Raw genomic sequence first — 15,432 nt, 5'->3', positions numbered from 1 at the left:
CGGGGGGGGAGGCTCTGCAGAATCCAGGAACTTTTGATGCAGGTCGGACAAATGCACTGGACCAATTTGCTTCCTTCTCCAACCCCCTTCACCCCATTCCAAAGGCCTCCGACTTGTGTGATACTCACAAAATCCAAACAAGGCTCTTGTGCAGTTCCGGGTCAACGGATTCCAGATCGGACAACTGGATGGGTTTTCCCAGCAGCTGCTTGTAGAAAGGGACTGTGAAACCCCCGTTGATGTAGTGCCCATGGAACACAGCCAGGCCCATGATCCGACCGACAAAGTGGAAGTAAGACAAGTGGTCCTGCAAGAGACGCCAACGCACGAGGCTTGTTGGAGGGCACAGAGGCGCAGTACTGACATCTTGTGGTTCGATTGGCGCTGTTAGCGCAAGAGGCCTTTAATTAAATCAAATGTCTGGAGCCCTCTGGATGAGAAACGGATGAACTCCCTTGTATATAATTCAATGTGAGGGATATGCAACGCAGCCAATTCAGGGGTCATAATTTGAAAAGGAAGGCAGTCGTTTGGCTCACCCTGCCAGCTCTCAAGCTGCTGCGGGACTATTTGTACCTTCTCTGACCAGTGGGCGGGCTCAGTCAGCATCACCTTGAGCTGGACTTATTAAAGCCCTACTTGGCTCGGGACTGGATTATCTGAAGGGCCATCTTCTCCCACGTGCTCCTGGGCCTGGGAACTGAGGTCACAGGAAGACTGTACCATCAATCAAAGAGAGCCAGTTTGGTGTAGTGGTTAGGTGTGCGGACTCTTACCTGGGAGAACCGGGTTTGATTCCCCGCTCCTCCACTTGCAGCAGCTGCAATGGCCTTGGGTCAGTCATAGCTCTTGCAGAATTATCCTCGAAAGGGCAGCTGCTGGGAGAGCTGTCTCAGCCCCACCCACCTCACAGGGTGTCTGTTGTGTGTGTGGGGGGGGGAGGTAGAGGAGATAGTGACCGCTCTGAGATTCAGAGTATAGGACGGGATATAAATCCAGTATCATCATCATCATCTTTTTGGCAGAGAGATGCCCTTTCTAGGGACAGCCCATGGCTATGGAACAAGCTCTCCAGGGTGGTAAGCCTGGCCCCAACTTTTAATCTTTCTGAGGCAGTTCGAGATTGCCTTATTGAGGACTGAGTTTGATTGATTTACTAGCAGTCCTAAACTGTGATTTTAAAATTTTGGTTTTATGTACTCTATTTTTTGCATTTTTTATCTATATTGCAAGCCACCTTCAGCTCCGTAAGGGAGGAGGAGATTGGCTTTATACCCCGCCCTTCACTTGGAGTCTCAGAGCAGCTTACAATCTCCCTCCCTTCCCCACAACAGACACCCTGTGAGGGAGGTGGGGCTGAGAGAGCTCTCCAAGAACTGCTCTTAACGGAACAGCTCTGACCTGTGACTGACCCTAGCTCACCCAACAGCTGAATGAGGAGTGAGGAATCAAACCCAGTTCTCCCAGATACAGAGTCGGAGCACTTAACCACTGCACCGAACTGGAAAAGGCAGCCGACAAATGTTTCCAAAGAACAAGCCAACCGTGAGAGTTTCCCAGCAGGTCCTCGGGCTCCCTGTGCTGCAACTCCCTGCCCTTCTGACATCAGGGGAGTCCAGCCTTAGAGATGGTAGTTTGCTTTAAAGCACCAACTGCACACGACGCAGATCCAGCTAAAGCCGCAGGGCAAGGAGAAATCAACCCTTCTGGCGAGATGACTCCCTGTGCCCGGGCCCCTCAGTAAAGCGTGCCGGGCTTCTACCATTTCTGCAGATGCTTGGCACGTTCCAAACCCACGGTCTGCTCTTCTCCAAGACAAACGGGAGATAAAATGGCCATGCAGCACAAACCACTTTCTGGGAGACTGCCTGCTTACTTTGGCGATCAGCTGGAAGAAGCTGAAGCACAACCGAAGGCTCCGGGAACACTGTTAACAATAATCAGATGCAGAAGGGAGTTCTTTAAACCAAAGCTGTTAACATGTGGTGGGTGTTCTGAGGGGGTGAACGTACAGGCAGCTAGCTATGCCGTGCGCGTTTAGCGTGAAGCTAAAGAGGAGGTAATTAAAAGGGACAGCTTTATTATTCCTTAACTGAGATGAGGCTTTACAGATTAGTCTGTTACATGGCTTGATACCGTCACTTCCTCACTCCTACTTACTTTTGTTGGTATATCTGGTGTCAGCTAGAAAAGTAACAGAAACAGACAGGCTTTCTATATGGGGCCGCCACGCCAAAAAAGCAAAAGGCTCAGGTCTCACGTCTGGCTAAAGCTACAGCCCTTGGCAGACAGTCTGATGGTATGTCCAGCGGGGGGGACTGGCGTGGCACCAGCTCAGCTCCACGCTGCTCTGACCGGGCCTTTTGTCAGTGCATCGGAATTTGAGCATGCAAGACCACCACCCCAGCAACTGAGAAGGCCTTATTTTGCTTTGTCTATCTGAAAGATTCATGCCTCCAAAGAGCTTTCTGGAACTACATTTATTAGGTTTCTGAATGAGGCCAAATGTGCAAACGGCGGATGAAGAAGAGTAGGTTTTTCTACCCCGCTTATCTCTACCTTAAGGAGCCTCGGAGCAACCCACAATCTCCTTCCCTTCCTCTCTCCTTGCAACAGCCACCTCAAGAGGTAGGTGGGGCTGAGAGAGTCCTGAGAGAACTGGGACTGGCCCAAGGTCACCCAGCAGGCTTCACGTGGAGGAGTGGAGAATCAACCCCAGCTTTCCAGATCAGAGTCTGCTGCTCTTCACCACTGCACCATGCTGGCTGATAGGCAGCCCCACCAAACGGGCCCCTTGTTTTTGGCAGCTGAGATCCTACAACTTGCACTCTAGAGGGGTTCTGATTTTTAACCCCACGCTTACACTTGAAGAGTAAACTCTTCGTGAAAGCTCAAAATGCAGCTGAAGAAGAAGGCGACTACAGATTTATACCCCGCTCTCATCTTTGAATCAGAGACTCAGAACGGCTTACAATCTCCTATATCTTTTCCCCCCACAACAGACAATCTGTGAGGTGGGTGGGGCTGAGAGGACTCTCACAGCAACTGTCTTTTCAAGGACAACTTCTGCAATAGCTATGGTAACCCAAGGTCACCACAGCTGCAAGTGGGGAATCAAACCTGGTTCTTCCAGATGAGTCCGCACACTTAACCACTACACCAAACTGGCTCTCCAGTTTGAAACCCGCCCCCCTCCCTCCCCAGGACCATTTCACAAGCCTGCTGTCTGAGCAAAAGGTAAAGGTAATCCCCTGTGCAAGCATTAGTTGTTTCCGATTCTGGGGTGATGTTGCTTTCACAATGTTTCCATGGCAGACTCTTTACAGGGTAATTTGCCATTGCCTTCCCCAGTCATCTACACTTTCCCTCCCAGCAAGCTTCCGCCAGGATCAAAATCAGGACACAAGCAGAGCTTGGACTGCAGTACTGCAGCTTACCACTCTGTACCACAGGGCTCCTGCTATTCAAGAAACACAAGCCTAAAGGCAGGGTGTGCTCCCACAAAACCGCTGACGCCACCAACCCACGTCGTCAGCTTTACTTTCCTAGAAGATTATCTCTTTCAAATGTGCCTTTGAGCCAGGCGCATGAGGTCTATGCTGGGATTTCACTTACGGGATTGATAGAGGAGTCTGGATTTATTTGCAGCGTGTAAATGTTGTCAGTGGAGTACTGGAAAAGTCCATAATAGGGGTTCAGCATTTCGTGGCATAGCAAGTACAGCCACTCCCTGCAAAGACAAAACACACACACAACAACATTTTAAAAAAAGAACTTCAGAAAAAGCAGCTGACAGGGAAGACAGACTCTCCTAGATCATCGTTCTGGGAGAAAGGGAAAAGCCCATCCCATCAGGTGATTCGTGGTTTTTAGTCACTGCACAGTTAATGCTGCCTTCAGCAGAAAGGGGAGAGGGGAAATTCAGATAGCGCAACATTTGGAGACAAACTAAGAAGACTTTTTTTTTTTTAACTGGGTCAGCGTCTACCATGCAAAGAAGACAGCAAGCACTCTGGTTTCCCAGAACCTCCTCTTTGGCTTCCACCCAAGAGAACTACAAGCACAGAGGAATTGGGTCACTTCCCATTATGGACTGCCTAATGTCTGTGAGTTAAGTGAGTGCCATCGACTCGTGACCCCATGAATTAAATGACCTCCAAAATGTCCTACTGCTAAACAGCCTCGTTCAGGTCCCGCAAACTGAGGACCGTCGCTTGCTTGATGTGAGTCCATCCGTCCCGCCGGGTCTTCCTCTTGTCCTGCTGCTTTTCACTTTTGAAGAAGATATTGAATTTATACCCCACCCTTCCCTCTGAGTCTCAGAGCAGCTCACAATCTCCTTTACCTTCCCCTGCCCCCACAACAGACACCCTGTGAGGTAGAACAAAGTAGGAGTCAAGGTGCACCTAGGCCAGAATGTAAGCTTTCGTGTGCTAGAAGCACACTTCATTAGACAATCATCTAGCACGCCAAAGCTTACATTCGGAATAAAACTTTGTTGGTCTTAAAGGTGCCACTTGACTCCTACTTTGTTCTATTGCTTCAGACCAACACGGCTGCCCACTTGGATCTATCTACATGGAATCAACCCTGTGAGGTGGGTGGGGCTGGAGAGGGCTCTCACAGCAGCTGCCCTTTCAAGGACAACCTCTGCCAGAGCTATGGCTGACCCACGGCCATTCCAACAGCTGCAGGTGGAGGAGTGGGGAATCAAACCGCACACCTAACCACTACACCAAACTGGCTCCTGGCTTTATAGCCTTTTCCAGTGCCTCTGGTCTTCTCATAACGTGACCCAAGTACGACAGCTTCAGTTTAATTGTTTTAGCTTCCAGAGAGTTCAGGCTTGATTTTATATGGAGCCCCACTGGTTTGTCTTTTTGGTGATCCCTAATACAGTGGTAGAGCATCTGCTTGGTAAGCAGAAGGTCTCAAGTTCAATCCCCGGCATCTCCAACTCAAAAGGGTCCAGGCAAATAGGTGTGAAAAACCTCAGCTTGAGACCCTGGAGAGCCGCTGCCAGTCTGAGTAGACAAGACTGATTTTGATGGACCAAAAGAGGGGCTGATTCAGTATAAGGCAGCTTCATATGGTCATATGTCTAGGGGAGGGACGGTGTTTCAGGGGTAGAGCATCTGCTTGGTAAGCAGAAGGTCCCAGGTTCGATCCTCGGCATCTCCAACTAAAAAGGGTCCAGGCAAATAGGCGTGAAAAACCTCTGCTTGAGACCCTGGAGAGCTGCTGCCAGTCTGAGTAGACAATGCTGACTTTGATGGACCGAGGGTCTGATTCAGTAGAAGGCAGCTTCATATGTTCATATATAAGGCATTTAAAAAAAAAATCCTAATCCTTTTCGGGCATAATTTAAAGCTGAAACGATCCTAGAAGATTTGATGGGCATGGAAGTAAAGTCTAAAAAGGGCAAGCTTTTAAGAAAAACAGCCTTCAGAGCCAAGCTGACTCATACTCCTATTTCAGGGCATCAGCTTCCTTGGGATTCTCTCGAGCTTACAGAGAAGATGGAGCCAGGATCCAAGATACGGTACAGATGATAAATGATGATACCGCTTTTTTTCATCTCATCATGACAGTGAAAAAAGAGTAAGTTTCTAAAAAGAGACTGCCCGCTCTTCTGACAACCGGAGGAGGAGACAGCAGCATAATTGCATCCTTTATTAATTAATGCATCTCTGAAGTTTCCCATACCATGAGCCTCTGCTGAATAATTATCTACTTCTGTTTATCCATATCTTTTGTTCCTGTAATTACCACTGTAAGAAGAAGAGCTGGGTTTTTATATACCCCATCTTTCGCTACCCAAAAGGAGTCTCAAAGTGGCTTCTCATCACCTTCCCTTCTCACCACAACAGACTCCCTCCCTGTGAGGCAGGTGGGGCTGAGAGAGCTGTAATTGGCCCAAGGTCACCCAGCTGGCTGCATGCGGAAGAGTGGGGAATCAATCCCGGTTCTCCAGATTAGAGACCACAGCTCTTAACCAATGTTCCCTCTAAACTGCAAAGTCTTGTGAGCAAAAATTCTACTTGATGAATTGTACTGGGTACTGGGATTAAAGTTGTGAGCGACTGCATAAATTAGTGTGCTCTGGGGTCATCCTCCCTGAGCTAGGACAAAAATGCGTGAGCTGGAGGCTAAAAATCTGTGAGCTAGCTCACGCTAATTTAGCTTAGAGGGGACACTGCTCTTAACCGCTACACCAGGCTGGCTCTCAGTAAAAATCAACAGTCTCCAGACAGCATTTGGGATGAGTGACAAAGAGGAAGTTGCTGAGCAAGACAGATAACAAATACATTTCAAAGGCCATTAGTCATCAAAGGTAGCTTCAGAGACCGGAGGGGGGGTGTGTGTGTGCTGTGAGCTACTACTTGGGATTACTGACTAGCTTAATTGCACAATGTGGATTCTTCCCCCCCACCCCTGATGAAACCAAAAAGGCATTTGGGCAAGCTATGCTGGATCATTCCGCAGCAATTGTCTAGACAGATATGAAGCAGAGACAAGATCCGAACTCTTGCAACATGCCAGCGGTGATGAAGTCAAGAGGGAAGAGCTCCCAGACAAGAATTTCGTCTACAGAATTTAAGATTACAGAATGTATCAGTGGATTTAAGACAAAAGCAGTCTAAACTGGGGGAACGGCATTAGTCAGTGAAGGGCTTGACCCTTGGAAGGACCACCAAAGCCCAGGAAGTGAGGTGAGATAGCAACTGGCATCAAAAATAGGGTCCCAGGATAGGAGACAAACTTATGATGGGAAGAGGTGCGATGCACAACAGACCAAACCGAGGTTGGCGGAACAAGGGAATGTAAAACATTCTTGGCTTGGACAAGTTCTAAAGGCCATATGAAAACTCTTAAACAATCCGAGCGGACAGCTGCAATTCATTTGTAGCAACACATACAATTGAGCAGGGCTTTTTTTTAGCAGGAACGCAGTCCCAGCTAGCTTGGCGCCAGGGGTGTGGCCTAATATGCAAATCAGTTCCTGCTGGGCTTTTTCCTATGAAAAAGCCATGTGAAACAATGGTGATGCCAGGGGCTGTGGACTAATATGCAAATAGACTTCCTGCTGGGCTTTTTCTACCCAAAAAGCCCTGCAACGAGCATCCTGTGGCATCACCAAGAAAGACGCTTATTGTGGAGTAAGGTAACCGCCGGGCGACAGAGTGACCTTTGGCCTGTGAAAGGTTACTGCATAACACATGCAATAGTCCTTGAGATGCCATGGGACTTGGGTTGGTTTCAGATACCACCATCTCCTTTCTGGAGGGTTTTTAAAGAAAAATTACACTGAATAAGAGCCGGGGTAGGGGGTGGGGGGGAGAGAGGATGTATCTGAGTCTTTGTAACACCGCTCCCCAATCAAGCACTGGGTCTAATCGGCTGAAAGCTTCGGAAACCTTACATGATGCGTCACCGTGCTGCAAGCTGGTGGGCAGTTAGTGAAATGCATCATGAAGAATTAAAAGAAAGTACCTAGCGAGAAAATGAAACCGGCAAGTACTTAATTCTGCTTTGGTATGAAGAAAGGCTAGAGAAAACATTACGTATCTGGTGGAGAGGTACTAGTGTGAGAAGAGAAACATTAAAACAGCAAAATGAATGCAGAATTGAAAAATGGGTTATTTTCCAAGCCCATGCAAGCTTCCATCCTGCCGGAAACTCAAAAGCTCTACCCCCCCCCCCCCCGCACACACCAGTTCCAATAGTAATTGGTTCAATAAAGACTCTCCTTATGATCTCCCGAAGCTCTCAATTAAGGCTCCCGAGTCTGGTTTTTTACCTGGCCACGCCACCGTAATCTAAGCCCTCTTCACCTCGAAACTTCACCATCAGCCTCTTCTTCAGATCTTTCGGCCTCATCTTCATTATCTGACGGTACGACTCCTATACAAGGAAACAAAACGAGCCAGGCTATTTTTGGAGGATGGGCATTAATTTTTTAGCAGGGGTCAGGTTTCACGCACAGGCACGTCCCTCTTCACCTCAGAGAAAGAAGAGAGCTTTCCAACCACTCATGTTCTAAAGGACGGATGTTCTCCTTGTAAAAAAGGTAGTCCCCCTGTGCAAGCACCAGTGGTTTCCGACTCTGGGGTGACGTCGCATCACGTTTTCATGGCAGACTATTTTTTTTAATGGGGTGGCTTGCCATTGCCTTCCCCAGTCACCTGCACTTCCCCCCCCAGCAAGCTGGGGACTCATTTTACCGACATCAGAAGGATGGAAGGCGGAGTCATCCTCGAGCCGGCTACCTGAACCCAGCTTCCGCCGGGATCGAACTCAGGTCACGAGCAGAGAGTTTGGGTTGCAGTACTGCAGCTTTACCACTCTGTGCCACGGGGCTGCTTTTCCTTGTACTGTTCTCCGTGTACTGGTGGCTTTAAGTCCGTGGGCTTAGGGCGGTACCAATTTCTAGGACAGCAGACCTCCCACATGTTTATACCATTAATATGCTAGATACTGTAACTCTGCACACAAGAAGATCTGGGAGGAAAAGACTTCAGAGGATTCTCTCACTTGGGTACATTTGGCAGCTGGCCCCGCCCTCTCATGGGTTAGATGTTGAGCCTCTTTGACCACTGCTTGCCTTAGCTTCATCTCATATAGGGCTTCTCTTCTGCTCTCTCTTACCCAGGCTTGGGGCTGTAGCAAGCGAACCCTGCTGAAGTTAATCTGTTCACAGTAAGTTAAATGTATCTACATGAACATGTCGCGTAAGGTGAGCGTCTGTTTTTGTAAGTAAAATTTCTCTTGTTACCACTGGAGTCAAATCACCTTTGCAACTTCTTTGAGCAGCATTCTCCCCAAAACTGGACACTTCCTAGAGCAGGGATGTCAAACATGCGGCCTGGGGGCCGAATCAGGCCCCTGGAGGGCTCCTATCGGGCCCCTGAGCAACTGGCTGCCATCTGCTTCCTTCTCCCTCTCTCTTGCTTCCTTCTGCATAACAGCTTTCTTTGCAAGACTTGCACAGGAACTACAGGGCTGAGGCTCCTCCCTTGAGGAGGAAAGGGAGGAGAGATAGCTTGCTTTGCCAGGCTCTCTCAATTGCACAGCAGAGCTACTTAGCCAAGCCTCTCTTCCTTCTGTTGACTGTGGCTCCACTCCCTCCTCATCCCCTGGGGAAGGAAGGAAACAGCCAGAGCTTCCTTTGCCCAGTTTCCTGGATCTCATAGGAGCGATACAAAGAAAGCACCTTTAAGACCAATGACTGCTAATGTTTTAAGCATGTTTTAAGTTTTAAAAAAAACCCAAACCTTTAATTATGGTTTTCTGTGTCCTTTATGAAATTTATGTCTCTGCTACCTAATCTTAAATAGGTATTCACATGCCACAGCCTGGCCCAACATGGCCTGGACCAACAAGGTCTCAATTATAAGAGCCAGTTTGGTGTAGTGGTTAAGTATGCGGACTCTTATCTGGGAGAACCGGGTTTGATTCCCCACTCCTCCACTTGCAGCTGCTGGAATGGCCTTGGGTTAGCCTTAGCTATAGCAGAGGCTGAAAGGGCAGCTGCTGTGAGAGCTCTCTCAGCCCCACCCAACTCACAGGGTGTTTGTTGTGGGGGGAGAAGATACAAGGAGATTGTAAGCTACCCTGAGTCTCTGATTCAGAGAGAAGGGTGGGGTATAATCTGCAATTCTTCTTCTTCTATGTCAGATTTGGCCTTCATAATAAATGTGTTTGACGCCCCTGTCCTAGAGCTTCTGTGCTTCCAAGGCAATTGATTTTATTTTTTATTTTTTTTTACATTTAACCCAATATAATAAAGGTATGATGCCAGGTCTAGTGAAGTTTCTCAGACAGCATTTCACTTTTTTTTTTTTTTGCATAAACTCAGGAGCTGTTCCAGCAATGCCCTCGCACTATCTCCAATGGAAATCTACATACCTCAAATATTTCTTCCCTCGACACTTCTATGCGGCAGTGACCAGCTTGGGGCTGCTGGAGGGAAAGCTCATGCCGAAGGATCTTGAGTTTCTGTACCAAGTCTCGCTCGTATCTCTGCGCTGGCAACTCCTCGCTGTCTTCCAATGTCCCCTCGTTCTGCACCGACAAAGGCTGGTTGGGTTCTTTCAGCTGGCATTGGTGGCTTTGAGAAGGAGAGAGGAGGAAAAGGTGTCATCGCTAAGGGAAAGGAGGAAGGGAAGCTGAAGAACGATGGTGGTCGCCACTCAGTCTGTAGGCCTTTTGAAGGAGCAATGGGGGACAAACTTGTCCTATCTTTAAAGAATGACCCCTACGAGTTATGATGGTCCATAGCAGGCGGGGCCAAACTTGCTTAACGTAAGAGCTACAGAGAATAAACACCAGATGTTTGAGAGCCACAAGACAGGAATGCCAGATGTTGAGGAAGGGAGGGAAGGAAGGAAAATAGATGGGGAGGGAGGGAGGGGAGAAAAGAAAGCAGCTTTAACTTTAAATGCATTCTCCAAGCTGCCAGCTGGCTCGGCTTGAAAAAGTGATTTAAAGAGAGAAATGCCTTCTCCAAGCTGGCTGATGCAGCAGCGGGGGCTTCGAGAGCCACACAATATGTCTGAAAAAGCCACATGCGGCTCCAGAGCCACAGTTTGGCCACCTGGCCCATAATAAGCCTGGGGGGGCTGACTACCTATGTGTTCACACTCCAGCAGATGAGAGCCTCAAAACTCGCTCTTACAAATTGTCACTTTTCTGGCATGCGTACCTGCTGACTGGCCTCCTAATGAGGCTGCTTTTCTCTGAGAGCGAGGCGCATGAAGCTGCCTTATACTGAATCAGGCCACTGGTCCATCAAGGTCGGTATTGTCCACTCAGACTGGAGGTCTTTCGCACTGATTCCTACCTGGTCCTTTTAACTGGTGATGCCATGGATTGAATCTGGAACCCTTCGCATGCCAAGCAAGATGCTCTACCACTGAGTCATGGCCCCTCCCCATCCATTACCATCTAATCCTAATGGGATATACCAGGGATCAAAAGTGGTACATTCTGCACGCAAAGCAGATATTTTGTTAGTGAGCTCCTAACCTTGTTCTCCGCCCAAGTACAGGAAAAAAATGTTTCAATAAGGTGCTGGCCACAAGTTCCAGCTAGAGCTTTGCTCCCTCCATTTTTTGTTTTATGGGGCCAGACTGGCTGCTAAGATTATGAACCTCAAGAGCAAATAAAGCGTCACACTGATTTCTTACTTCATAATGTGATGCAATCTCGGGTCCGTGAACTGGGTGGTTCGGTTATTATGATCTACAAAATATATTCTTCCGGACACTGTACTTCTGACTTCCCAACCTGGCGGCAGAGGTCCGAGTTCATCGCAATTCACACTGTTAAGGTCTCTACAAAGAGCAGAGGAAGGAACGGTTAAAAATATTATTAGTTAAGCTATGCTCCGTGTTACTCCAGAGAAGTTATCTGAGCAGACCTTGGGGCTGCTGAGGAAACGCTCACGGTGGTAACACTTGAGTGGCATTCAGAAAATAAACCTTCCCCTCACCCAAACAAGAGACTTCTCACAAAACTATCTGAGGGGGGCAGGCATCTTTCAAAACTCACATGCGCTCAGAAGTTTAACTACCCTACCAAACCCCAGACAAATGCATATGAAGATGCGTACCTTGGTATCCTGGGGTCATGCCACGTGCTAACACCAGTTTGTGTATGCAAAAAATAAACCTGTCCCTGTACAGTTGTCCTTTGTTCTACAAAAGAAAGGGACACGGGAGAAAAAGAGTTCACAGTGAGAATTTCAAACTCCAATAAACTACGACGACATTTAGTAACCTCAGCTGAGAACCTAAAGGCTCATCCATATTCATTTTCTCAGTCGTACATACTTAAAATGCAAAGTGTGCTCCAGTGATTGAAAAAAGTAGCAAGTCCAAGAAGGATTTCATCAGATACCACCATGAAGCTTGCACGTTTCCAAGAACTGCGTACCTATTTTGCTTTTTGTTGCAAATTTGTCCCCGACCCTATTCCCAAGCGTTCAGGGTGGGAAAGCAACATTACAGATGCACAAGCTGCAAGCCGCTCGGTGTTCTAATGTATTTCACCCTGTACTGGCCTCAATTAACGCAAACAGGCTTTTTTGCACCCTGGATGGATATCTCCCCACCCCCCACCCCCCCCCCCCAAACTCACCGTGAATTTGGCTGCTCTGTACACCCAGTCTTGTAGTGGTTGTTGTAGCATGGGACAAGCGATAATTACCTGAGAGGCTCTCAGGTAATTATCGCTTGTCCCATGCTACCACACCAAGACGGCTGCAGAGCCCAAATTCACGCGAGGGGGGGGGGAGTGGAAGGCAAGTCCTAGTGCTCTTAAAAGGGAGACTTGCAACTGGCAAACGAGGCCAGGAGAGCTCAGAGTGAAAACTGTGGATGGAAAAGACACAGGATGGTGCGGGGAGGGGGGGATCAGAGAAGAGGCTAGCACCTGGAGAAGCACATCAAATCCAGACTCTGTGGCAGCACTACTATGGCCTGGTTTTGCCCTTCAGGGCAACTGAGCTAAGCAGCAGGCAGCAGAGTGGGCAGGGCACACCGAGCAGGAGCACATTCCGGTAGGGCTTGTGGGCTCTTCTGCTCCTGCCCTGGAGCAACAAACCGCCAGAACAACTTGTGCGCTCCTCTGACAAATGGGCTACCCCTGTGATGCACAAATAAAGGATATTGCTTGTAATAAAAAGGTTAAGGTAGTCCCCTGTGCAAGCACCAGTCGTTTCCGACTCTGGGGTGACGTTGCTTTCACAACGTTTTCACGGCAGACTTTTTACGGGGTGGTTTGCCATTGCCTTCCCCAGTCATCTACACTTTCCCTCCAGCAAGCTCAGGACTCATTTTACTGACCTCGGAAGGATGGAAGGCTGAGTCGACCTGCAGCCGGCTATCTGAACCAGCTTTCGCTGGGATCAAACTCAGGTTGTGAGAAGAGCTTAGACTGTAGGACTGTAGCTTTTCCACTCTGCGCCATGGGGCTCTTGTATGCTTATAATAGAGCTGACCAAATTGCTCCTTTATAAAGCAGGTCAGATGCAGAAAAGCACTGCGGAAATAGCGATCTTTTTAAAAAAGCTATTTATACTTGAGGCAACAAGAAATGGGTCCCAGTAATTAAAAAACAACAACTAAGAAACAGTTCTTTCTTTTTTTCTTTCCTTTAAACTATGGAACAGGGTGGCATTAAGGGGAACAAACCTGAGTTCCTCTTCCTTTAATAATTTTCATGTATGTGTGAACAAGTGTGGTGTCTAACTATATTGTATCAAGGTGAAAATTCAACTGAGTTTTGTTCTCTTGTACTGCTTACGTAGGAATGTGATGGGAGGGATTATCCATGCACTCTGCTCTGTTGCAAGGAAACGGGACACCACACAGTGCTAAAATGAACTTGACCATCAAAGTATTGGCAAATTTTACTCTGCGCCTCAACTAGGGTTGCCAGTCTCCAGGGGGGACCTGGAGACCTCCCTCCTTTACAACTGATTTCCAGCTGGCAAAGATCAGCTCCCCTGAAAAAAACAGCTGCTTTGAAGGGTGGACTCTATGGCCTTTTATCATGCTGAGGCCTCTCCCCTCCCCAACCCCCACCCTCTCCCAGATTCACCTCCAAAGTCTTCAGGTATTTGCCAACACGTTTCCAAGAACTGCGTACCTATTTTGCTTTTTGTTGCAAATTTGTCCCCGACCCTATTCCCAAGCGTTCAGGGTGGGAAAGCAACATTACAGCCCATTCCCTGAATAATCTGAACCAGGAACCGTATGGAACACAGCTCATTCTCATCCTCTCCACCTTGAAGCTACTGCAGCTCGTGTGCTCAATATTTGCACTCCAGAATATGTAAATATGCTGAATACATCTGAAGCATTGGCTGTGTCGTAACAGAGATATGCTCTCACCGTAGCCTTCAGGCAGGTCAGGGGATGGCGACTGATGACCGTGCGGCCTATTCTGGGGAGTCTGGACGTGGCCTCTCGTGTCGGGAGCCCGCAATCGCTGGGCCTGCAACGTCTGGTCCTGACCAGGAGACTCCACAAATCGACAGTTCCCTCCCCCGGCAGCCCCAGTACTGTCCGTGTACGGCGCCGGCTCCTCCATGTAGCAGCTCAGTGGCCTTCCGGGTCCTGAGTCTTCATAAACGGTTCTGGAAGTGGGGAAACTCATGAGGTCAGAGAAGTATTAGGGGGAAGGTATTTGTGAGTTTCCTGCATTGTGCAGGAGGTTGGATTAGATGACCTTGGAGGTCACTTCCAACTCTATGATTCTATGAAATGCTGGGAAATATTAAGCAGCAGAACGGAGATGGCCTTTAAGGGAGTGTTTGAACTTCTGAAGCACATGCACTGTTGATTAAAATGAAGCATCACTTGGCAACAAAATATTCTCTCTGGGACTTCGGTGACATCAGCATCTGGACAACTGGGTTGAGGGGGTGTTAATGCTTTAAAGACAATTCAAACGGTTTCCTCTGTGAAACAAAATGGACTTCGCACACAGAGCTGCCAAGTCTGATTTGTCTGTTGCCAGGGCTGTTTTTGTAACAGGACGCTACTCCAGCAGGTGCAAGTGAAGAAGTGGGGAAACAAACCTGGTTCTCCCAAATAAGAGTCCATGCACTTAACCACTACACCAAACTGGCTCTCAAACGGGTGAGACAAGGTTTTACTTGCTCAAGATGTGTGGATCACCACCACAACTCACAGCATTAGAGAATAATTCTCATATATACCACAGACATATACACTGTATTTTCAAGGCTGTTGTTCAAATATGACTTAAGTTGCCCAGGAAACAAAGTTTTGAGTTCAGTGGCACCTTTAAGACCACTGGACGCAAACTTCGTTCTAGTGCTTCAGACCAACGTGGCTGGCCACCTGGATCTAATTTGCCCACAGTTTGTTCGAGATTTGCAACGTCACTGTAAGATGCAATGCTCACCCTTCATTCTCCAACAGCCCCCTGCAATCGACGACGGCCCCGCCTGTGCCTATCCTGTCCCGCGTCTGTAAGCTGACTGGAACACAAAGGAAGGAAAACCAGAATTAAAAGCTAAAGGTAGCATGGACCCAGATTAGGCAAAACCAGCAAGTCCCAGATGGAACGTAACAAACCGGTTGGAGAAGCTGAACTCAACACGACAAGCATCTCTAGAGCTCTTTAAAACATCTGTACCATTGTATGTGTGTGTGTGGTAAAGTCTTTCCTTTATGGAGGCAGGTAGCTGGATAGGGCACACCACTGAAACTCTTTTAAACTATGCTTTCTAGGTTTGTAAATACAAATAATTCAATAGCCTATTAGTGAGAAAGGTGAGATACCCAAGGACAGCAGCTTCAGTTTATGCAGACTATTGGTTAAAATAGTAAGTATTATTTGGGTTTAAAATGCCAATTCATATGCAGTAAAGTCCAGATATGACCTAGATTTCTTACT

General features: G+C 48.0%; 2 protein-coding genes across 4 annotated transcripts in view; both read right to left on the bottom strand.

The window, feature by feature from the left end:
• PDAP1 (PDGFA associated protein 1) overlaps positions 1–15,432 on the bottom strand; it is a 465,345-nt gene that overhangs the window by 200,630 nt on the left and 249,283 nt on the right. The gene's annotated exons all lie outside the window — the stretch shown is intronic.
• SMURF1 (SMAD specific E3 ubiquitin protein ligase 1) overlaps positions 1–15,432 on the bottom strand; it is a 62,131-nt gene that overhangs the window by 15,034 nt on the left and 31,665 nt on the right. For all 3 annotated transcript variants that reach the window (XM_060260710.1, XM_060260709.1, XM_060260711.1), the window contains 8 exons: positions 14,938–15,013; positions 13,899–14,143; positions 11,615–11,699; positions 11,190–11,336; positions 9,910–10,111; positions 7,802–7,905; positions 3,616–3,730; positions 129–307 (listed from right to left, as the gene is read on the bottom strand). In XM_060260710.1, coding sequence (XP_060116693.1) covers positions 129–307; positions 3,616–3,730; positions 7,802–7,905; positions 9,910–10,111; positions 11,190–11,336; positions 11,615–11,699; positions 13,899–14,143; positions 14,938–15,013 — 1,153 coding nt within the window. The remainder of the gene's footprint in view (positions 1–128; positions 308–3,615; positions 3,731–7,801; positions 7,906–9,909; positions 10,112–11,189; positions 11,337–11,614; positions 11,700–13,898; positions 14,144–14,937; positions 15,014–15,432) is intronic.

Source organism: Heteronotia binoei, chromosome 20 (assembly GCF_032191835.1).
Source record: "Heteronotia binoei isolate CCM8104 ecotype False Entrance Well chromosome 20, APGP_CSIRO_Hbin_v1, whole genome shotgun sequence".
Lineage (NCBI taxonomy): Eukaryota > Metazoa > Chordata > Lepidosauria > Squamata > Gekkonidae > Heteronotia > Heteronotia binoei.
Note: the sequence above shows the minus strand (reverse complement) of the source record. Positions and strands in the feature narration are given on the sequence as shown.